Source organism: Capra hircus, chromosome 20 (assembly GCF_001704415.2).
Source record: "Capra hircus breed San Clemente chromosome 20, ASM170441v1, whole genome shotgun sequence".
NCBI lineage: Eukaryota > Metazoa > Chordata > Mammalia > Artiodactyla > Bovidae > Capra > Capra hircus.
In genome coordinates, this window is record NC_030827.1 from 71,416,758 (window position 1) to 71,441,381 (window position 24,624).

The following is a 24,624-nucleotide window of genomic DNA, read 5'->3' on the forward strand; positions in this document are numbered from 1 at the left end:
CCACTGGGCCCCTCACTCCCGCCACTCCCCACCCACGGGAGCCCAGGGCTCGGGAACGCACAGGCCCACGAGGGGTCATCGGGCAGGGGCAGCCGTCCCCTGGGGCTGGTTGATGTGCGGACACTGAGGCCGACAGCTGGCCACAAGCAGCAGAGGGTGAGAGCATCCAGGAGCACCGCACCAACACTTCCATCAGAAGCTGCACCAACGCAGCCTCAGGCGCAGGAACAGAGCCCAGTGGGGTCAGGCTTCTGCCTGCCACTTGAGGAACCGGGGTCAAGACAACCACCTGGGGCCACAGTGCTGGAAGGAGGGGAGCTGCAGGCAGCACCCCCTCGTGCAAAGTCCCAACCCCACAGTGAGTGAGGTCCATCGGGGCAGCTCCATTAGGGGACAGGAAAGCCCCAGCACAGTCCTGACTCAAGCGAATCTCCATTTTCACTCCTTCCCTCAGCCCAGTGAGAGACGGAAGATGCAGCCAGAGCAGCCGTGGGAGCAGACCCCGGCCCGTGGCCTGCGGCAGCCACGAACCACCCAGCACCTACGAGCGCAGCGTCCCTGGTTCTGCTGGTCTCCATTCAGGACCAACCACAGGGGCTCAGCGCCCCCCCAGGCCCTCTCAGCTGGGGTGCTCTCCCCTCCTCTGCCCACGTGGGGCGCTGCGGCAGGGCTGCCCGCTGCCCTACGTCTGCACGCTGGTCTTCACTCGAGCCCCAAACCTTTGAGAACGTCTCAGTCTCCAACTCGGCCATAACAATGGCAGCGAGGCACAGTCTACGACCACTGTGGGACAATCTGGGGAGAACCTCCTCTCCTGAACCAGGGGAGGCACAGCACACACAGCTGGGACTGCGTTCACGACAGCCCCGGGGGAGCACCAACCGCGGGCCAGAGGCCGTGTGGGCAGCAGGCCCGAGACGACACCTCAAGGCACCCCGCCCCAGAAGGCAGCCCAGAAGGGCATTTTCTAACGGCAGCGGTGACCGCACTACGGAGACGTGCACGTGAGGGCCGCATCCACCCTGGGGGCTCGGCGAGCACCCTCACCCCTGCTCACCTCGCTGGCGCTGGGTGGTCTTGGCTGCTCGGGCCCTGGGGTGGCCGAGAGGGAAGAGGCGGCCTGGCCCCAGCCCTCCGAACCGCTCCTCCGGCTCACACTCAGGCTCCCCTCCAGAGAGCTGAGACAGGCCTCGTCCGCAGGTGCCTGGAACCTCCCGCCAGGCATCCTCCGCTTCCTGTGCTTCTCAGGAGCAGGTAAGGGGTTTAACATCTTTTGTGTCGACACACTGGACTTCTGAGAAGAAGCGCCGGAGTCCTCGGTCTCCGTGGAGTCTGTAACAGGGAAGCGGGCAGAGCCCTCACCATCGGGCTCCCGGGGCTCAGGGGCCAGTGCTGCAGCTGTGTGCGCACAAACACGGGAAACTAACTGGCAAGTGGCAACTGGCCAGTCACTGTGTCTTCCTGCCAAAGCCCCGTGTAACAGACTGGGCCAACTGGCGCTGTGAGCGGATGGGCCGCTGCTCTCTGGCCGCCTGGGTCAGAGACCCCCTGGACATCAAGGCCCCCCGGCTCCACGTCCGTCACCAAGTCCACCTGACCAGTGTCAGCGGGCCACCACCACCCCCTTGCCGGGACTGGTCTGACTCACACTCAGAGGGACCCAGCCCCCGCCTTCCACAACCCAAAGGCACACCAGTCACTCTCCATGCTGCTAGGCCCACTATTTGTGACACGGCCCCACTTCCCCCTGACCTGCAGCAGCCTGGGGCTTCTGCACGAGCCCATACCCCACTACGCCCCACCGCGCCCCACTATGCCCCAATACGCCCCACTACGCCCCACTACACCCCAGCGTGTCTGGCCACCAGGAGCCAGCAGAGCAAGCCGCCTGGGACTGAGGGTGACCCCACAGAAGTACAGTCTGAACACTTCAAAGCTCCAGGACAGACTATGGAAACTGAGAACGTGTTCCTGCTCACAAGCATCTGAGATGTGACATTAAGATACTCCACGTGCGCTGGATGGACCTGGACCAGAACACGCACACATGCACCCCCACGTGAATCCGTGTGAAGGGACACACGTGACATCTCACAACACAAAGCACATGAAGCGAGAGGCCTTGACTGCGGGCCACGGGCGCTAGGCAGACACCGCCACGACCCGCGCTGCCTCCAAGGTCCCCACAAGCTCAACTGGATGAAACTCAGGAAGGGACCAGGTTTGCTCTCACTCGGGAGGTTTCTGATGCCTTTTCCACGTTCATGCAAACAACACTCTCAATTAACTTGTTTAGTTTCCCTCGTCTTTGTGTTGTTCAGTTGCAAAGTTGTGTCTGACTCTTTGTGACCCAAAGGATCGCAGCATGCCAGGTTCTTCTGTCCTCCAGAGCAATCTCCCAGACGTTGCTCAAATTCATGTCCACTGAGTCAGTGAGGCTATCTAACTATCTCATCCTCTGCTGCCCTCTTCTCCTTGTGTCTTCAATATTCCCAGTATCAGGGTCATCTCCAATGAGTCAGTTCTTCACATCATCATGTGGCCAAAGTATTGGAGCTTCAGCTTCAGCATCAGTTCTTCCAATTAATATTTAGGGTTGATTTCCTTTAGGACGGACTGGTTTGATCTCCATGCAGTCCAAGGGACTCTCCAGGGTCTTCTCCAGCAACATCATTCAAAGGCATCAATTCTTTGGCACTCAGCCTTCTTTATGGGTCATACCTGAATGGTCTAGTGGTTTTCCCTACTTTATTCAATTTAAGTCTGATTTTGGCAAAAAGGAGTTCATGATCTGAGCCACAGTCAGCTCCCAGTCTTGTTTTTGCTGACTATACAACTTCTCCATCTTTGGCTGCAATCTGATTTCGGTGTTGACCATCTGGTGATGTCCATGTGTAGAGACTTCTCTTCTGTTGTTGGAAAAGGGTGTCTGCTACGTGTTCTCTTGGCAAAACTCTATTAGCCTTTGCCCTGCTTCATTCCGCATTCCAAGGCCAAATTTACCTGTTACTCCAGATATTTCTTGACTTCCTACTTTTGCATTTCAGTCCCCTATAACAAAAAGGGGTTACAGATTGCACATCTTTTGGGGTGTTAGTTCTAGGAGGTCTTGTAGGTCTTTATAGAACTGTTCAACTTCAGCTTCTTCAGTGTTACTGGTCAGGGCATAGACTTGGATTACCGGGATATTGAATGGTTTGCCTTGGAGACAAACAGAGATCATTCTGTCGTTTTTGAGATTGCATCCAAGTACTGCATTTCGGACTCTCTTGTTGACCATGATGGCTACTCCATTTCTTCTGAGGGATTCCTGCCCGCAGTAGTAGATATAACGGTCATCTGAGTTAAATTCACCCGTTCCCGTCCATCTTAGTTCCCTGATTCCTAGAATGTCGACGTTCACTCTCCTGTTTGACCACTTCCGATTTGCCTTGATTCATGGACCTGACATTCCAGGTTCCTGTGCAGTATTGCTCTTCACAGCATCGGACCTTGCTTCTATCACCAGTCACACCCACAGCTGGGTGGTGGTGTTGCTTTGGCTCCATCCCTTCCCCTTCTTTCTGGAGTTATTTCTCCACTGATTTCCAGTAGCATATTGGGCACCTACCAACCTGGGGAGTTGACCTATCTTTTTGCCTTTTCATACTGTTCATGGGGTTCTCAAGGCAAGAACACTTAAGTGGCTTGCCATTCCCTTCTCCAGTGGACCACGTTTTGTCAGAACTCTCCACCATGACCCGTCTGTCTTGGGTGGCCCTACACAGCATAGCTCACAGTCTCATTGAGTTAGACCAGGCTGTGGTCCATGTGATCAGATTGACTAGTTTTCTGTGACTGTGGTTTTCAGTCTGTCTGCCCTCTGACAGAAAAGGGTAAGAGGCGTATGGAAGCTTCCTGATGGGAGAGACTGACTGAGAGGGAAATTGGGTCTTGTTCTGATAAGCATGGCCAAAGTTAAATCTTTAATCCATTTTCCTGTTGATGGGTGGAGTTGTGTTCCCTCCCTGTTATTTACCTGGGGCCAAACTAAGAACTGAGAATACACAGAAGAACTGTACAAAAAAGGTCTTCACGACCCAGATAATCACGATGGTGTGATCACTCACCTAGAACCAGACATCCTGGAATGTGAAGTCAAGTGGGCCTTAGAAAGCATCACTATGAACAAAGCTAGTGGAGGTGATGGAATTCCAGTGGAGCTATTTCAAATCCTGAAAGATGATGCTGTGAAAGTGCTGCACTCAATATGCCAGCAAATTTGGAAAACTCAGCAGTGGCCACAGGACTGGAAAAGGTCAGTTTTTATTCCAATCCCAAAGAAAGGCAATGCCAAAGAATGCTCAAACTACCACACAATTGCACTCATCTCACACGCTAGTAAAGTAATGCTCAAAATTCTCCAAGCCAGACTTCAGCAATACGTGAACCGTGTGTGAACTTCCAGATGTTAAGCTGGTTTTAGAAAAGGCAGAGGAACCAGAGATCAAGTTGCCAACATCTGCTGGATCTTGGAAAAAGCAAGAGAATTCCAGAAAATCATCATTTCTGCTTCACTGACTATGCCAAAACCTTTGACTGTGTGGATCACAATAAACTGTAGAAAATTCTGAAAGAGATGGGAATACCAGACCACCTGACCTGCCTCTTGAGAAATCTACATGCAGGTCAGGAAGCAACAGTTAGAACTGGACATGGAACAACAGACTGGTTCTAAACAGGAAAAGGAGTGCGTCAAGGCTGTATATTGTCACCCTGTTTATTTAACTTATATGCAGGGTACATCATGAGAAACGCTGGGCTGGAAGAAGCACAAGCTGGAATCAAGATTGCCAGGAGAAATATCAATAACCTCAGATAAGCAGATGACACCACCCTTATGGCAGAAAGTGAAGAGGAACTAAAAAGCCTCTTGATGAAAGTGAAAGAGGAGAGTGAAAAAGTTGGCTTAAAGCTCAACATTCAGAAACCTAAGATCATGGTATCTGGTCCCATCACTTCATGGGAAACAGATGGGGAAACAGTGGAAACAGTGTCAGACTTTATTTTTTTGGGCTCCATAATCACTGCAGAGGGTGACTGCAGCCATGAAATTAAAAGACACTTACTCCTTGGGAGGAAAGTTATGACCAACCTAGATAGTATATTCAAAAGCAGAGACATTACTTTGCCAACAAAGGTCCGTCTAGTCAAGGCTATTGTTTTTCCTGTGGTCATGCATGGATGTGAGAGTTGGACTGTGAAGAAAGCTGAGTGCTGAAGAATTGGTGCTTTTGAACTGTGGTGTTGGAGAAGACTCTTGCGAGTCCCTTGGACTGCAAGGAGATCCAGCCAGTCCATTCTGAAGATCAACCCTGGGATTTCTTTGGAAGGAATGATGCTAAAGCTGAAATTCCAGTCCTTTGGCCACCTCATGCGAAGAGTTGGCTCATTGGAAAAGACCCTGATGCTGGGAGGGATTGGGGGCAGGAGGAGAAGGGGACGACCGAGGATGAGATGGCTGGATGGCATCACCGACTCGATGGACCTGAGTTTGGGTGAACTCCGGGAGTTGGTGATGGACAGGGAGGCCTGGCGTGCTGCGACTCATGGGGTCGCAGAGTCGGACACGACTGAGTGCCTGCACCGAGCTGAACCTACAGCGGCAGTAGTGGAGATAATGGCAATCTCCTGCCATGCACACACTGCCACACTCAGTGCCTCCAACCCTGCAGCAGGCCATTGCCAACCCACGCCTCTGCTGGAGACTCCCGGACACTCACGGGCAAGTTTTGGTCAGTCTCCTGTGTGGTCGCTGCTCCTTTCTCCTGGGTCCTGGTGCACAAGGTTCTGTTTGTGCCCTCCAAGACTGTTTCCCCGTCCTGTGCAAGTTCTGGCAGCTCTGTGGTGGGGTTCATGGTGACCTCCTCCAAGAGGGCTTGTGCCACACCCAGGCCTGCTGCACCCAGACCCTGGCCCTGCAGCAGCCCACTGCTGACCCGCGCCTCCTCAGGAGACACTCAGACACAGCTCTGTCTCAGCCTCTGTGGGGGGCTCTGGGTCCTGGCGTGCACAAGGTGTGAGCCCTCCGAGCGTCCCTGCCGGGGATGGGGTTTGATTCTAAACGTGACTTCATCCCTTCTACCACCTTGCTGGGGCTTCTCCTTTGGGCAGAGCTAACCTCCTGGATTACTGGAAAAGGGTGTTCACTATGACCAGCATGTTCTCTTGACAGAACTGTTAGCCCTTCCCCTGCTTCATTTTGTACTCCAAGGCCAAACTTGCTTGTTACTCCAGGTATCTCTTGACTTCCTACTTTGCATTCCAATCCCTTGTGAGGAAAAGGATGTCTTTTTTCAGTGTTAGTCCTAGAAGGTCTTGTAGGTCACCACAGAACCTTTCAACTGCAGCTTCTTTGACATTAGTGGTTGGGGCATAGACTTGGATTACTGTGATACTGAATGGTTGGCTTTGGAAATGAGCAGAGACCATCCCGCCGTTTTTGAGGCCACACCTAAGTGCTGCATCTTTAATTCTTCTGTTGACTATGAGGGCGCCTCCATCTCTTCTAAGGGGTTCTTGCCCGCAGTAATAGATAAGACGCCATCTGAATCAAAATTTCCCATTCCCATCCACTTTAGCTCACTGATTCCTAAGGTGTTAACGTTCAATCTTGCCATTTCCTGCTGACCACAGCCAATTTACCTTGATTCATGGACCTAACATTCAAGGTTGCAGTGCAATACTCTTCTTTACAGCATCGGACTTTACTTTCACGACCAGCCACATCCGCACCTGAGTGCTGCTCCCCAGTTTGCCCGGCTGCTTCATTCTTTGTGTGGCTTCTAGGAACTGCCCCCCGCCCTTCCTCGTAGCATACTGGACACCTTTCAACCTGCAGGGCTCACCTTCTGGGGTCATGTCTTTTTGTCAGCTTCGCTTTGTAAAGGAGCGTCTTCCCTGAACACACCTCAGAGTCACACACACACACACACAGTCGGGAGAAGACGAGCACAGCACACCGGGGGTCACCTGGGGTGAAGAGCTGCGGGGGGAGCTCGCCGCAGCGCTGGTCCTGCAGCCTCGGCTCCATGCAGCCCGCCCTGGAGCTGCTCCTGCGCCGCTCAGGGCCCTTCCACAGCGAGTCTCCGCACTGGTGCTGGGCTGCCTGAGAGCTCAGTCGGTGCCGCGACTCTGCTGTGTTAAAAACATTTTAAAAGTTTATTCCACTAAAACTTACACTTCCGGTTTCTGACAGTGTAGCATACCTGTCAAGCACACTCCTATGTGGGGTAAACAGGAAAAAAAGCTGGAAACACAGTACTGGCCACCCTGTAAGGAACATGCGGGCGCCACTGCCCACAGCAGCCCAGGTGAGGGGACCCCACCCCAGAGCCAGCCAATGAGTCGGGACAGACACAACGGTCAGCGGATCCAGAGACTCCAGCCACTGAATGGACAACCTTGCAAGGTTGTCTTTGCAATAAATGGCACTGGTACAGCTGGATACACGTTGGGACAGACGGACAACCTGAGCCACCACCTCACGCCACAGCCAGAAATTCACTCGAGAGAGCAGCTCTCAGACCCAAGTGCAGGTCCCCAGGAGGTGGACAGGTCCATGGGAGGAGCGCCCGCAAGCGCGGCCAGCACACTGCCAAGCGCAACCAGGAAGGGGCACAGGGAGGAGCGGCCTCACCCAGACAGAACCGCTCCTGGAAGCGCTGCTGAGAAAATGAAAGGCAAGCCACAGGGAGGGCAGAAATCAGAGACAGGCTGTGTTCCACCAGCATAATGGAGTCCGGGGCGTCAACACCAAGAAAGGAATGGGGGGGGGGCAGCGGGAGCAGAAATGGCTCAGAAGATGACATGAGCGCATGAGCGGGCTGCTGGGACTCGTCTCCAGGAAACGCGAACCAAAGCCCTCGGTAGACACCGCCACACGCTCAGGACGGGCGCCACCCTGGAGGGCCCGACGGGCTCAGGAGGTGGCGGGGAGGCGGAGGCAGGGCGCTGCTGCAGCTGAAGACCCAGATGCTGTGACTTCACGAAAAGCTCCTGGGACCCACGAGAGAAGCCGCAGCAAAGCAGCTGAAGCTCACACACGCGTCCTGGCGGAAAAGCCAGCATGGGCGTGAAGGAGCTCACATGCCCGCGCTCATCAGGTGTCACCCCCTCACTCACATGCAGCCGGAGCCAGTGGGGAGCCCCCTCTGGCCGGCGGCGGGGACTCAGCCCCTCCAGCACAGGACGCCTCACGTCTTCGCTACCCCTGCAGCTGACCTGAGAGGGACCTGAGGTTAGAGACTTGCAGTGTGACTACCTCCACCTAAATATACTGACTCCTCCTGGAACGCCACGATCAAATTACGGATATTACAGGCACAGGACTTCCTGAAGAGTCTACATTTAACGGCAAGTTCTCTTAAAAAGGCAGCGTGAATCCTGAGGCAGCAGACGTCAGCCTCCCAGCCGGGCTGTGCGCCCGTCCTTTCGGCGAGGAGCAGCCTACCTTGGGAGCTGTGGAGGCTGGCCTCTGACTCCTTCTGGCTGGAACTCACGCCCCCAGGAGGGTTGCTCAGGTCCCACTCGCACTCGGCAATGAGGCTCAGGACCGCCTCGTCATCCGCGTCCATGACCAAGCACTTCTTGGCGGAGGGGTCGGTGCCCTTGACTCTGGGGTGATGAGGTCTACAAAGACAAGCAAACCTGGCTCTGGTGCCCCCACTCGCACCCGGCACGTGCAGACCCCGGGACATAGCCGCCGCACCGCCGACCCTGTCTCGAGGTCTCTGAGGAGGAGCAGCGGGGCCTTCTGCCACAGGGAAAGCGGAGTGAACTCGGCCAGGATGACTGGTCACCACACCTGGCTTCATAAAAGGGTGGCAGTTCCAGGAAGCCCCCCGTGCGAGGGTCTCCTAGCACTGTGGTATACGTGACCAGCAAAATTCAAGGAGGGACTTGCCTGGCAGTCCAGTGGTTAAGACCCCATGCTTCCAATTCAGGGGGCACGAATTCTATCCCTGGTCAGAGAAGCTAAGATCCATATGGACCAACCAAACAGCAAAACAACAAGAGAGTTCAAGAACACAGTGTTCCAATGTCGACTCTCACATTAAGTGAATATCTGTCTCTCTCTAGCAAATGAAATGTGAAGCTGTAGAATAGGAGGTCCCTCCACACAAAGGCGAACATTCACAGGGACCTAATTTCTAACAAAGGCAGTTTAAGAATCACTCTTCAAAACAGAACTCAGTCACACACTATGAATACTGGCTTTATGTCCCTGATCACACCTAGAGAAGTAAATGACACTCTATTTTCTGGAGCTGAGAGTCTTCCAGGCCCCTGCAGAAAGAAGGGGACTGGGTTCTCCTTCAAGGTCTGCCACAGACGCCTGATGGTGGGCGCATGCAGCCTGTTCGGGTCTCTACCGTCACATCTGGATGAGAAGGCCACTGCGTCAGATCATCTAAACTCTGCGAGAACTTAGTCTCGAGATAACCAAGGCTGGCCAACTAAAAACACGCTCCCCCGGTGGCTCAGTGGTAAAGAATCCATTTGCTGATGCAGAAGACAAGGGTTTGATGCCTGGGCTGGAAAGATCCCCTGGGGTAGGAAATGGCAACCCACCCCAGGATTCTTGCCTGGAGAATCCTGTCGACAGAGGGGCCTGGTGGGCTACAGTCCATGGGGTCGCAAAGTGTTGGACATGACTGAGTGCACACACAGACTGTGGAACGTTGCTGAAACAGAGTAAAGACAACATCAGCTCAGTCCAGTCGCTCAGTCATGTCCGACTCTTTGCGACCCCATGAACCACAGCACGCCAGGCCTCCCTGTCCATCACCATCTCCTGGAGTTCACTCAGACTTATGTCCATCGAGTCAGTGATGCCATCCAGCCATCTCATCCTCGGTCGTCCCCTTCTCCTCCTGCCCCCAATCCCTCCCAGCATCAGAGTCTTTTCCAATGAGTCAGCTCTTTGCATGAGGTGGCCAAAGTACTGGAGTTTCAGCTTCAGCATCATTCCCTCCAAAGAAATCCCAGGGTTGATCTCCTTCAGAATGGACTGGTTGGATCTCCTTGCAGTCCAAGGGACTCTCAGGAGTCTTCTCCAACACCACAGTTCAAAAGCATCAGTTCTTCGGCACTCAGCCTTCTTCACAGTCCAACTCTCACATCCATACATGACCACAGGAAAAACCATAGCCTTGACTAGACGGACCTTAGTCGGCAAAGTAATGTCTCTGCTTTTGAATATACTATCTAGGTTGCTCATAACTTTTCTTCCAAGGAGTAAGCATCTTTTAATTTCATGGCTGTAGTCACCATCTGCAGTGATTTTGGAGCCCCCAAAAATAAAGTCTGACACTGTTTTTACTGTTTCCCCATCTATTTCCCATGGAATGATGGGACCGGATGCCATGATCTTTGTTTTCTGAATGTTGAGCTTTAAGCCAACTTTTTCACTCTCCTCTTTCACTTTCATCAAGAGGCTTTTTAGTTCCTCTTCACTTTCTGCCATAAGGGTGGTGTCATCTGCATATCTGAGGTGATTGATATTTCTCCCGGCAATCTTGATTCCAGCTTGTGCTTCTTCCAGCCCAGCGTTTCTCATGATGTACTCTGCATAGAAGTTAAATAAGGAGGGTGACAATATACAGCCTTGACGTACACCTTTTCCTATTTGGAACCAGTCAGTTGTTCCATGCCCAGTTCTAACTGTTGCTTCCTGGCCTGCATACAGATTTCTCAAGAGGCAGGTCAGGTGGTCTGGTATTCCCATCTCTCTCAGAATTTTCCACAGTAAGTGGAAACACACCACATGCGCATGGGCTGGAGGACTCAACACTGTGAGAACATTCATTGCCCAAAGAAATCTACAGAATCAGTGCAATCCTATCAAAATCCCAGTGATATTTTCCCCAGAAATAGAAAAACCACCCTAAAATGCCTCTGGAATCCCATGGAGCTCCAAATGGCCATAATAACATTGAGAAAAGCAAGCACTAGAACCAGGTTCAGAAACGCTGGATGAAATCAGGCTCTGATTTTAGACAACTGTGAGTAATAATGCTATAGGATCTAATGGAAAAAAGAGACAACATGCAAGAATGGATGGGAAATGCAAGCAGAGACGGGGAAATTCCAAGGAAGACCCTAACAGAGACGCTAGTTGGAGACACTGCAGCAGATGAAAAGTGCCTCTAATGAGCTCAACAGTAAACTGGATGTGGCTGAGGAAAGAATCTCTGGACTTGATAACAGAGCAATAGAAACTCTAAAACTGAAAAGCGAAGCTTAAAAAAGACTGGAAAAAAGAGAAAAACCAGAACAGAATACCTGGAATCGTGGGCCAACACCAAAAGGCATTACATTCACACAGGAGGCTACTGGCAGGAGAGAGGGGGACTGAAGATGTATTTGAAGATGACCAAGAATCCTCAAGTGAATGTCAGACACCAAATCACAGAGACAGGAAGCTCTGAGAACAGTGGCAGAATAAATGCTGGGAAAAGTTAAAGCAAGGAACATGCCCAACTGGTGAAGAGCTAAGACAAAGAAGAAAATTTCGAAACAAGTCAGAAGGAGAAACTCTTCATGTACATTATTGTTGTTCAGCTGCTAAGCTGCGTCTGGCTCTTTGTGACCCCATGGACCTCAGCATGCCAGGCTCCTCTGTCCTTCATCATCTCTTGGTGTTTGCTCAAAATCACCTTCATTGAGTCCATGATGCCATCCAACCATCTCATCCTCTGCCGCCCCCTTCTCCTCCTGCCTTCAATCTTTCCCAGCATCAGGATCTTTTCCAATGAGTAGGCTCTTCACATCAGGTGGCCAAAGTATTTATTGGAGCTTCAGCTTCAGCATCAGTCCTTCCAATCAATATTCAGGATTGATTTCCTTTAGGATGGACTGATTTGATTTCCCTGCAGTCCAGGGGATTCACAAGAGTCTTCTCCTGCACCGCAATTCAACAGCATCAGTTCTTCGGCACTCAGCCTTCTTTATGGTCCAACTCTCACATCCATACGTGACTCCTGGAAAAACCACAGCTCTGATTATGTGGACCTCTGTCAGCAAAGTGGTGTCTCGTCATCGCTTTTCTTCCAAGGAGCGAGCGTCCTTTAATTCCGTGGAGTCCGAGGCAAGAACAATCTGTCGCTGCTCCCGCTTTTCCCCCTTCCATCTGCCATGAAGTGACAGGACCAGATGCCATGACCTTAGCTTCCTGACTGTTTACACTGCACTTAGTCTATTGAGTGAGCAACAATATTATGTTAAAAGAACAATGTATACACTGTAATTTTAAAATGTGCTGCTGCTGCTGCTAAGTCGCTTCAGTCGTGTCCGACTCTGTGCGACCCCATAGACGGCAGCCCACCAGGCTCCCCCGTCCCTGGGATTCTCCAGGCAAGAACACTGGCGTGGGGTGCCATTTCCTTCTCCAGTGCATGAAAGTGAAAAGTGAAAGTGACGTCGCTCAGTCGTGTCCGACTCTTAGCGGCCCCACGGACTGCAGCCCACCAGGCTCCTCTGTTCATGGGAGTTTCCAGGCAAGAGTGAAAAGTGCCAAGTGTGCTAAAAAGTGCTAACCATCATCTGAGGCTTTTGCAAGGCCTGGCAGCAATGGGATCACAGATCACCATAATGTAAAAAGCTGAAAGAGTCTGAAATACTGCAAGAATCACCAAAACGTGACACAGAGACGTGAAGTGAACGGAGAACAGACGTCACTGGGAAAGCGGCACGGCAGACTTGCCCGACTCGAGGCTGACGAACCTCCACCCTGTGAGGACACAGGCCCTGCAAAGCGCAGGGAAGCAAAGCGCGGAGAGCGAGGTCTGCCCGCCTGCGTGCTCAGGGCGGCCACCGAAGCGAAAAGCTGCCCACGACTGATGTGCTGAGGGGGAGAACGGGATCACTGGGTGATCATGTAAAACCACGAAAGGAAGGGAAGGTCAGAAGACAAAGCAAGAACAAGGGCATCAGACAGAAACAGCGAACACAGCAGCTGCCAACCCAGCTGCATCAAGAATCACTTCAGACAGCAGGGTCTAAACACACCACGTGGGGGGCAGAGACGGTCAGCGCGGATCAAAACACAAGGCGGACTACATGTTACCTATAGAAACCCCCTTCAAATATAAGGATGCACGGGTTTAAAAGTAAATGGACAGAGAAAGGAAAACAGACTATGCTAACACCAGACAGAACAAAGTGGAAGTAGCTATATCACTTTCAGACAGAGCTGACTTTGGGCAGTGGGAGCAACCTGGGATAAAGAGGGGTGAGGACTCAGGGCAGCTCTGCAGGAAGCAGCAGCAGCACTGGACGGGCGCGCGCCAATAAGACAGCATCAGGTCACCCAGCACAGACGCTGAGGAGCTCAGGAGGGCGGATCCACATCCCCCGCGTCGGAAAGGGGCAGATCCCGCAGGCAGGCAGTCACCAAGGACACAGCTGGGCTCAACACCACCACCTGGAGGAGCCGGCGTCCACCTTGTCCAGACAGCAGGATGCTCATCCCACAGTCACAGGGAACACTCCCCAGCACAGATACGTCCTGGGCCACAAAACACGCCTCTACACGCTAGAGAGGAAACAGGTCACACGAGGCTCGTTCTCAGGGCACAATGGAATTAAACTTGTAATAAAATAAGTAACAGAAAGATAACTGGAAAATCTCAAAAAAAGGAAGATTAAACAACATATTCCCAAATAACATGAGTCAAAGAAACCTCAAAAGTATTCTGAACTAAAGTACTTCAAAATAACAATATTTTCAACTAAATTAAAAAGAACATACGCCTCACCGAAGTGTGTGGGACGCAGTGAGAGCAATGCGTGCAAGGAGATGCATAATGCTGAATGCGCAGCAGACGCGGCCCAGCCCAGAGCCAATGCCCGAGGCGTCCACCTTAGGGAACTAAGGGAGTGAGTTGGGTCCAAAGCAGGAGGGGCAAAAGCAATAGCAAATTTAGAGCAGAAATCAGTGAAGTTGGAAACAGGGAAAAAAGAAAATCAGCAAATCCGAAAGCTAGTTCTAAATTTAAAAAGATAAATAAAATGGAAAAACCTCTATAACAGGTTAACTAGGAACAAAAAGACACGTCACTAACACAGGAATTAAGAGCAGCAGCACCACTAGACAGCCCATGGAGAGCAAGAGGAGAACAGAGAACACTAGGACACTCTGCCCGCAGACGGGATAGCCCGGATGAAACGGACCGTTCCTGGAAACGCACCGTCTTCCAAAACCCACACCAGGACAAGTGGGCACCAAGAACAGACTCGTACGGATTACAGATCTTGAATCAATAATTGATAGCCTCCTAAAATACCAGGTCCAGACAGGTTCACTGGTAAATCCTACCAACATTCAAGGAAGAAACTGTACCAATTCTCTGTAAGACAGAGGGGAAACAGGGGGGTGCACCCTGACCTGTTTCTATGAGGCCAGCACTACCGTGATGCCAGAACCGGCAAAGACAAAGCAAGGAAACGACAGGCCCTTCACCTCCCACGAACACGGACGCAGAAGACCCCCAACAAACACCAGCAACTTGAGGCCAGCAAGGCGTGACAACAAGTCTACACCACAGCCGAGTGGGGTTTATTCCAGGTATGCATAGCCGGTTCAACATTTGGAAAAAAGTCAGCGTGACCCATCACATCAACAGGCTCAAGAAGAAGAGTCACATGACAACATCGGTAAATACAGAAAAAGTATTCGACAAAGTCTAATACCCATCCATGATAAGCCGGTCAGTAAACTGGGCATCGATGGGAACCTGCTCCACTTGATAAAGAGCACCGACGGAAGCCCGCAGGTGGCAGGAGCCCTGGTGGGAGAGACCCGCTGCCATCCCGCCAAGACCAGGAGCATGGCAGGCACAGCCCCGCTGCCCACGGCCTTCACACCATCTGGATGTCCCAGCCAAGGCAGTAAGACGAGAGAAGGAAATTAACGGCATACATCCCCCAAAAAGGGATGCTGAAGTCCCAACACCCCACACCTCAGAGCACGACCTTATTTGGAAATAAGAGTCTTTACAGGGGTAATCGAGTTAAAATGAGGAAATTATGGGGGGCCCTCACCAATGTGACTGATATCCTTAAGAACGGGGAAAGCTGGACACAGGACAGATGGCACAATGGGGAGCTCTGTGAAAAGACGCAGGGAGAAGGCAGCCGCGGAGAGAAGGGCTGGAGGGAACGCTGGAGACGGGCAGCAAGCCGTGGAAGCTGGAGCCACGGAATGGACTCCCTCTCAGAGCCTCCAGGAGGAAGCAGGGCTGACAGCACCTTGACTTCAGACTTCCAGCCTAAGAAGTATAAGGCAGTAAACTTCTGTTATTTTAAGCCACCCTGTTTGTGGTACTTCGCCACTATCAGCTGCATACAAATCAAATGCTTTTATATATTCTCAGCAAGGAACAACTGGAATTTTAAATTAAAAAGCCCAAATTAGCCTCAAAAGACCAACATACTAAAGCATCAGTCTAACAAAATATGTACAGCATCAAGGCAGGAAAACTGAAAACCTCTGATAACTGAAGTCAGAGACCCAAATACACGGATATTCCACGTCCATGGATACGAAGACTTAATAGTGTTAAGATGTCAGTTCCTTCTCATCTGTAATTCAACACAATCTCAATCAAAATCCCAGCAAGGTCTTTTGTGGATCCCGCCAGGCTAATTCTGAAAGTCGTATGGAGAGTAACTGGCAACACCACGTAAAGGGGGGCAAGGTCGCAGGACCGACACTGGGTGACTGGCAAGCACCCGTGGGCGTGGACGGGGCTCAAGAGCTCCGTGGGGTCTCCTCTGCAGGAGGCACCGACTTCATCGCGAGGGCTCCACCCGCAGGACCTCACCGCCTCCAACAGGCCCTGTCCCCTGGAGCCACTGAGCTGGGGTTGGGACCCCAGCATGAAAATCCGGGGCACACAATACTCAGACCATCCTGCAGAGTCAGTTAGCTGGGTTTGAAATAGGGATGTGAGGGGAGGGGAACTCCAAGCGAGGCAGCTGAGGGAAGACGACATTCCTGGAATTTGGAACTGATCTTAAGATGTTAGAACACAAGTTGGCAAAGTATGGCCCACAGGCCAAATCCAACCCACTGCCTGTGCTGTAAATAAAGTTTTACTGGAGCACAGTCATTAGTTTACGCATTGTCTATAGTTGCTTTCATCTACAAAGTCAGGGTTCAGAAGTTAAAACACAGATCATACAGCCCACGGAGCTGAAAACATTCTCTCCAGCCCTTTACAAAAAGAGCCAGCTGACCTCTACGTTAGAGAAGCTTACAGACGAAGGTGTGTGATGCAAGAGAGAGAGAGCTACTGAAAGCTTCCGACAGATCAAAACGCCATCTAAGACGGAGTATATAACCTCACACATTACAAGCTAGGTGAACACCACTGACTGACTGACAGATTTAGAATCGACCAAACACATGAAGACTCTGCTTTCAGAACACACGTGCTACCACCCCGACAACCTCAAGTCAGACATAAAAGTGCAGACGGCAGGCGCTGGGAGGCGCTGAGAAGCCAGGCACAGGCTCCCACAGCCTGGCACAGCGAGTGCGAGCCCTGCCCGCAGAGCAGAGAAAGGAAGGGGGGCACCAGAGGGCGCGGGGCCCGAGAGCTGGCACCGCCGGGGTGCAAGAGGCGGCCCCAGAGCTGCCAGGCCTCTCAGAGCGCCCCCATCCACAAACAGCAGTGTCTGCACCGGCCGAGACCAGGAAGGAACAAACAGAATCTGGAACCAGCAACCGCTGGAGAAGGGCCAGCGGCTGCCTGAGGAGTGGGCGGGAGCTGGGAGGCGGACCGCGGCTTCTCGCCACAGGCCTTTCCTGCTACCTATCAGATGTCAATTACCTTAACAACGTTTCCAGTATTGGGTTGGCCAGAAAGTTCTTACCATCTTACAGAAAAACTCAAACAAACATTTTGGCCAACCTAACACTGAAAAGTAACCTACAGACAGTGTGATCGACAGGAAGAGAGTCTGTCCCAAGTGTCCGCGATCGCCAGCTGGCGGGGGCGTCTCTCCCAGCCCCACCACGCCCCCGCAGGCCTGGCCTCTCAGGGGCAATCCGCAAGCAGAGTTTGCATCTCCGGCTAATACAGAGGTTGGCATTCTTCTATCAACAATGAACACTCCTCAAGATGCTCAAACACCACTTCTGTTCATGCGCTTCCCTGACAGCTCAGCTGGTAAGGAATTCCCCGGCAACGCGGGAGACCCGGGTCAGGAAGATGCCCTGGCAAAGGGCAAGGCCGCCCGCTCTTGCTCTCTCGCCTGCGGAACGGCACTGCACAGCGCACGGGGCCACAGAGCTGGGCGAGACCGAGCGACTTTCACTCTCACTTCCCGTTCATACCTTTCTTCTCTGAAAACAGATGGGAAGCTCTGCTTTGATTCCAGTGAGTCCTCCGAACCAAAAAGCAGCTGGGACGCTCTCCGCTCACTCTCCCTCACGGGGCGGTCATCTACAGAGAAGACAGCAGGGGCAAGGAGCAGGAGGCAGGTGCCAGGCCCCTCCATGGTGCGCCCGCCGGCTCCCATGGAGTAAGGCGTCCGCTGCCCACCCGGCCTCACATGCACTTGACCAGGGGCGCTGCCCTGCTCTGCGGCCCTCCCCTCCCCCAAGGGCCGACCCACCACAGGAGCCTGCAGATGCTGAGCGCGAGCCCGGGGGCGGCAGCTCACGCCCGGCTTGAGCCTCAGACAGGAAGGGAAACACACACCAAGTTCACACGCAGGCACACCCTTCTCGCCTCCTCTTGACACATATCCTGGACGCCGGGCAAGGGCCCCAAACCACCCCTAGCAAGTGAGCACCCCTAGCAAGTGTCCATGGGCGAGGAGCCCAACACACCGGAGAGAACAGGCCCAGGCCACGTGCTGGCACCCAGGGCTCACCTCCTCGGATCCCGGGGACTGGAACAGGAGACAGAGCCAAGCTTAACCGTTTCCGCATGCGCCCTGGACCCAAGAAGACCTCCCGCGTCCACAGCCACACCTCCTCGCGAGTACCCGAGGGAGGCTGCCCTCCCAAACGCTGGAGGCCGGCCCTCAGGAACTTGTCGGGACTGCCCCAGAATTGCTCAGGAAGCTGAGCCCACAGCGCCCAGAGGCGCACGTCCCAGTGAGAAACAAGGACCAAGGTGTGGACTCTGCATGGCAGCCCTGGCCCCATGTGGGGTGCCCCCAGGAGCCCCCTCCATCCCCTCGGGGACTCCGTCCGGCTCACGCCAGTCTGAGGCCTCCTGAGCTCTGCGCTCTCACGGCCTGGATGTGGCCTTCATGCCAACAACTCACAACTCTGCTTGCTTAGCCTGAACTTCACTGAGTCAGCACCATGCCCCTCGCTGAACTCAAGCTCCATGTGGCTAAGACCAGTGCAAACCCCTCTCACCCAGAACACACCCTCTCTGCACGGCAGCGGCCCCCAGGCCCGGCGAGGGCCTCCTTTGCTCCTGGCCAAAGCGCTTGGGTTACTCCCGCGGAGCTCCCACAGTGCCCGGTGGGAGAGCGGGCCTTCCAAGAGCTCCAGGATTCCCGGAGCACGGGCTCCAGCGACTCTCCTTTCTCATCTGAGTGCCGTTCAGACTGGAACAGCTCTGTAAGCCGGATCTAGAACTTTCATCACAAGTAGAAACTCATCATTTAAGACTGAAGGCTGCACAACCTTCATGAAGGATTGTAATGCTTCAGTAGTTTACAGAATGCTTACACAGTCAGCTAAGGACACAAGCGTTTAATCCTCCCAAATATCTAAAAACCAACATAACGTTTAAACCCAAAGTAGGTCTGAACAAACAGTGCGCCTCTGGGGGTCAGTGGCCCAGGCCCAGGCCAAAGTGGCCTAACCACGCAGCCAGGCTCCCTAGAGCCAGTGCCACCAGCCTGGGGACAAGGAGGTGGGCCAGGGCAGCAGGGCCAGGGTGCCTGTGAGACGCTCCGTGCAGCTGAGGGGGCAGAGCCGGAGTGTCTGCAGGTCCTGCGGACACTGGACGGGCTGGAGCCACGGTCTGCCCACTGCCCAGCGTCTACCTGACAAGCGCTGCCATGTGGGTCTCATTTCATTATCTCAGCACCTGGGAGGTGGAGACACCCTGGAATCCCTCCAGCCTCCCCAAGCGGTCAAAGGCCCTCTGAGTGGAGAACACACGCTGATCACTGGAGGCACAGAAGGACCACCACCCTCCAATCAGACAGTCCTAACTGCCCTCAAGCGGCACTTCCACAGGAGGAACAGGTCCGAGACCCGAGGCCCTCCTTCCCCAGGGCCTCCCAGCTGGCACACCCTCGGCTCCCGCTGCAGCGCCCGCCTTCCTCTGAAGCGGGACGTGGGGCGGGGCCGGGGTCGGCCAGCGTGCCTGGGCCACAGCGCTCACAGCACAGCAGCTCCCGAGCGCCGGGATAGCGGGTGAGGGCTCCGGCCTCCCTGAGCACAGTGCTCCTGACGGGGCATGGCTGGTTGGCACCCTGGTAGCTCGTCGGGCAAGCCTGAGAGATTCAGTTCTTCCCGGGCCACAGTGGCAGCTGCACCTGCCAAGAGGCCCTCCCACGAGGCCCTCCCGCTCTCTCACGCTGTCGCCCGGGGCCTGTGCAGCACAGTAACCTCTTGTTCCTGTGCTCCAGGCGCAGGCAAAACCAGGCTGAATCCAGCCGTCCGGCTGAGCCTGGGACAACGCCCAGGAGGCCGTGTGAGGAAATAGACAGCAGAGCTTGAGAGCAGCTGGAGAGCCAAGCCAGCCCACACCTGCACCCCAGCCAGCCCGGCAGGCACTCGTGGCCTCAGGAAGTGGCTCCCTGCCACCTTCTCAGGTGGCTTTCCTGTGAGAGGAGGAAACCAGCTCCCCTCTCCAGAAAGGCCAGCAGCGCGATCGCCCCAAGAGCACGAGCGGGGCGCCGAGCGAGGCTGGAGCGCGGCCGGCCTACCCAGCTGCTGGAGACCCGGGAGCATGCGCACCACGAAGAGGCGGAAGTCAGACTCGCTCTTCGCCACGGGGTTCAGCCGCAGGTCCACCTCCGAGAGCCCCGCCAGGGAGTGGAGCCGGAAGACCTCCGCCAGCGAGGAGATGCGGTTGTAGTAGAGGTTGAGGCTCTCCAGCGCCGCCAGGCACTCGATGCCCTGCCGGGACAGACGCGCGGTGAGACGGGCGCTGACACGCATGACCTCCGCACACACGCCCCCCCTCCCCATCAACAGGCAGCAGGGCAAAGGCGAGCCCCATCGCGAGCGCTGCGCCCGGGCCGTGAGGCGGCCGAGCGGGTCAATCCCTGCGGGGCCTCACGCGCCAGCTGAGCGACGCATCAAACGCCACGCTTTCACACCCAGCCGCATCAGCAGAACCGCCGCTGCCCCCGCTTCACAGGTGAGGACTGAGTGCAGCCTGGACGAGATCTTGCACCAGACGCTAATGCGAGGGGCAGGGCTCCCAACCAGGTCAGGGGCGCTGACAGACTCGCATTCCAGGCAAGGACGTCCTGCCTCCCTTTTTCCCCACCGCAGGCCCCGGCAGTTCCCACTCGCCATCGCCTGGTGACTTCTTGCGTCCTCTCCATCACCATCGCCTGCCGCGTCAGGCACGCGAGCCATTCAAGGGCCCAAGGTCGCTAACAGTCAGACACACACGGATGAGAAGTGCAGCGTAGATGCAGAGGACAGCTGATGCAGGATGAAGACGGGCACACACACGCTCATCTTTCGGGCCTTTTTTCCTTTACAGACACAGCCATCTTCATCAGAGCGCGGTGATTTCATGTTATAGTCGGAATACAATGTGATGCATAAGAAACCCAACTCACAGCAAACACAGGAGAAGGGGCATGGCACGTACAGTCCCTTTACGTGTACAGTTTACAAGTTTAGAAGCAGTCATAAAGCAGATTGCATTTTTTTCTTACCATAAATGTACTTGCCACTGCTATTATAGTAATAAATTTTCTTTTAAGAAACAAACCTAAAACTTACCTCTAGACTAACCAAGGAGTTTCGTGAGAGATCTAGAGATTTTAGACCTGTTAAATTCATCAAAGAATTTCCCAGGTGAGTAATCTTTTCTTGGTAAGTTCCCGGAATAGATAATGACCGAAGTTCAGCTAAGAATAGAAAATTAAGAGATTTTTAACTTTATTATCTTACTGAAAATAAATTATTACAGTAACTTATTTTCCCTCCAAAACCCACTCACCAGGAAGCCCTCCTAAGGGGGCTGCCAGCCCACTGCCTCTAAGCCTCCAAGCAGGGATCACATCTGAAACCCTCTCAGGGGCTGACCTGAGGTCACGCCATTTCGGGTGAGGGCCAGCGGCACTTCGGGGGCACCACACACTTCTCCGGGACACACCTAGCAAGCACTCATAAGACAAATGTCACTACAAAAGCAGTGGCATTTGGAGTTGGTGATGGGCAGGGAGGCCTGGCAGGCTGCGATTCATGGGGTCGCGAAGAGTCGGACGCGACTGAGCGACTGAACTGAACTGAACTGAACTGAACTGAACTGAACTGAATGAAACAGACACTCTGTGTTTGGATACACCAAATATTTTCCTGGGAACTTTTGTTTTAAAAGGTTATACCAAATATTTTCCTGGGAACTTTTGTTTTAAAACACATTTTGATTAAACACAAAACTGGTTTTTGGGCTTCCAGTTTCAGACAAGACAGAGCAGACACATTTCACCCTATTCCTCCCATTAGACCTAAAAACCCTGGACAACAACATGGGAAGCAAGTGCCTGGCAACTGAAGGGTGGGGGCAGAAGGCCAACCGTCTAGGGACCTAAAAAAAAGGGTCAAGCACCGAGGGTTGGTTTTGTTGTCTCCTATACATCCCAATCTGAATGCAAGAGAAGCTGGCCACCCAGAAACGCCCACGGACACCTACCAGGAGAGACGGGTAAGCCTGCTGTCCACTGTCAAAGACAGACAGTGATGGCCTTGCAGGACAGACTCCTGACAACCCCAGCCCCACTCCCACCCAGCGCCAAGGGAAAATCATGGACCTTGTACCCCTGGCCTCGCACAGTGGCCAGCACTGGGGCCGTGAGAGTGGACCTGACTACTGTCCTGGGCTGTCTGTAATGAGCCAGCTGTAGATGTGTATGGCAGGGGCCTGGCCACTGCCTCAGCAACAAGGCGGCATCCAGGCAGTGACAGAAGCAAGTAACAAGATTCAAACAGGAAGCAGAATCCCAATCAAAATGATCAATCAAAAAAGATGAACAACTAGGAAAATCTCAACCTGAATGAGATGAGATGAGGGAAACCATAATTATCTAACAAGGATTTTAAAGCAACTGATACAGAAATAGTTCAATAAGCAATTATGAACATGCTTTAAAAAATGAGAAAGTAGGGATTCTTGGCAAAAAACCAGAAGATATAAAGAAACAGAAATTTGAGAATTGAAAAATACAATACTGAAAGAAACAAACACCAGGGGAGCAGCTTAGTAACAGAATGGAGATGACAGGAAAAAATTCAAAGAGAGTAAATGCAAAGATAAACAAAACTGTCCTATCTGACCAAGAGAGAAAACAGACTGAAAAATGAACAGAGCTTCCAGGTCCTATAGAAAAAGAGAAAGCAATCTAACATTCATGTCCTTGGGAACCCATGGAGTTCCAATTAGAGTTTCAAGAAGAGAAAAACAGCATCGCTTAAAAAAAAAAAAGAACAGCTGAAAACTTCCCAAATTTGGCAAAAAAAAACAAAAACCTACACATTCAAGAAGTTGAAAAAATACCAAGCAGAATAAAGGCAAAAGCTAACATATCAGAATAAAAAACTCTAACGGCAATGAAAGAACCCCGAGAGCAACCAGAGAGAAAGGCATCACCCAGAGGGAGAAGCAACGGTCATGGTCGGGAGTTATTCTTCAGAAACCCTGGCGGCCTAAAGGAAACGCTCTCACAGTTTCCAATTGCTGAAAAAAAGAACTTTCATCCTAGAAATCTATATTCTCCAATAACAGTCTTTATGACTGAAGGTGAAATACAGGTACTCTTAAATGAAGAAACATTGAGAACTTTTCACCAGCACACCTGCCGGAAGATAACTACTTAACAAAGATCTTTAAACATTAAGGAAAGATAAAAGAAGGAAACCTGGGACATCAGGCATGAAGAAAGAAAAATGAAACAGGTAAACATGTGGGTACTGCTTCCTCCTAAGCTATTTAAACCATCAGATGACTGTAAAAAGAAAACAAACCCATCATTACTGTGGTTCTCAGGTATGCAGATGAAATATCTAGACAAATCATATAGTGGGAGAATAATGAAACCGAAATGGCGGTACACTTGCCGAGTACATCATGTGAAATGCTGGGCTGGATGAAGCACAAGCTGGAATCAAGATTGCCAGAAGGAATACCAATAACCTTAGATATGCAGATGATATCTGCATATATCATATAGGGTGGCTGCATTCCCTGGTGGCTCAGAGGGTAAAGCATCTGCCTGTGAGGCAGGAGACCCGGGTTTGATCGCTAGGTGGGGAAGATCCCCTGGAGAAGAAAATGGCCACCCACTCCAGTATTCTTGCCTGGAGAATCCCATGGACGGAGGAAGCCTGGTGGGCTACAGTCCATGGGGTTGCAAAGAGTAGGACATGACTGAGCGATTTCACTTTCACGCAGATGACACCGCCCTAATGGAACAAAGTGAAGAGGAACTAAAGAGCCTCTTGATGAAGGTGAAAGAGGAGAGTGAAACAGCTGGTTTAAAACTCAACATTGAAAAAACGAAGATCATGGCATCTAGTCCCATCACTTCACAGTAAGTAGATGGGGAAAAAAATGCAAACAGTGAAGAGACTTTATTTTCTTGGGCTCCAAAATCACTGAGGACGGTGACTGTAGCCATGAAATTAAAAGACACTTGCTCCTTGGAGGAAAAGCTATGACAAACTTAAGACAGTGTATTAAAAAGCAAAGACATCACTTCGCTGACAAAGGTTCATATAGTCAGGCTACGGTTTTTCTAGTAGTCACGTAGAGGTGTGAGAGTTGAACCATAAAGAAGGCTGAGCACCAAAGAACTGACGCTTTGACACTGTGGTGCGGAAGGAGACTCCTGAGAGTCCCGTGGACGCAAGGAGATCCAACCAGTCCATCCTAAAGGAAATCAACTCCAGATATTCATTGGAAAGACTGATGCTAAAGCTCCAATACTTTGGCCACCTGATGCGAACAGCTGCCTCACTAGAAAAGACCCCAGTGCTGGGAAAGACTGAAGGCAGGAGGAGGAGCGGACAGGAGAGGATGAGATGGCTGGATGGCATCATGGGCTCCATGGGCCTGACTCTGAGCAAGCTCCAGGAGACAGTGAAAGACAGGGGAGCCTGGCGTGCTGCCGTCCGCTGGGTCTCAGAGCCACACACAAGTGAGCAACTGGACGGCGGCAGCAGCAACACTAGTGCACTGGGCCTCAGAGCCACACACAAGTGAGCAACCGGACGGCAGCAGCAGCAGCAACACAAGTGGTGGAGTTTCTGTCTTCACCTGACATGGTAAACCGTCCACACAAGGAAGCTGTGTTAAATCACACAGACACGTACACTGCAATATACGTGTTAGAGCAATGACTAAAAAGGTATCTGGAGAG

At 52.6% G+C, this 24,624-nt stretch overlaps 1 protein-coding gene across 6 annotated transcripts in view; it reads right to left on the minus strand.

The window, feature by feature from the left end:
- Positions 1-24,624, minus strand: part of CEP72 (centrosomal protein 72) — a 39,977-nt gene that overhangs the window by 11,538 nt on the left and 3,815 nt on the right. For 3 of the 6 annotated variants that reach the window (XM_018065729.1, XM_018065727.1, XM_018065731.1), the window contains exons 2-7: positions 20,987-21,114; positions 19,951-20,143; positions 17,384-17,492; positions 8,492-8,670; positions 7,012-7,176; positions 1,058-1,398 (exon numbers count right to left, since the gene is read on the minus strand). In XM_018065729.1, the coding sequence (XP_017921218.1) occupies positions 1,058-1,398; positions 7,012-7,176; positions 8,492-8,670; positions 17,384-17,492; positions 19,951-20,143; positions 20,987-21,114 (1,115 nt within the window). Of the gene's footprint in view, positions 1-1,057; positions 1,399-7,011; positions 7,177-8,491; positions 8,671-17,383; positions 20,144-20,986; positions 21,115-24,624 lie in introns of all 6 variants that reach the window. The other 3 variants (XM_018065728.1, XM_018065730.1, XM_018065733.1) reach the window with 3 other exon arrangements.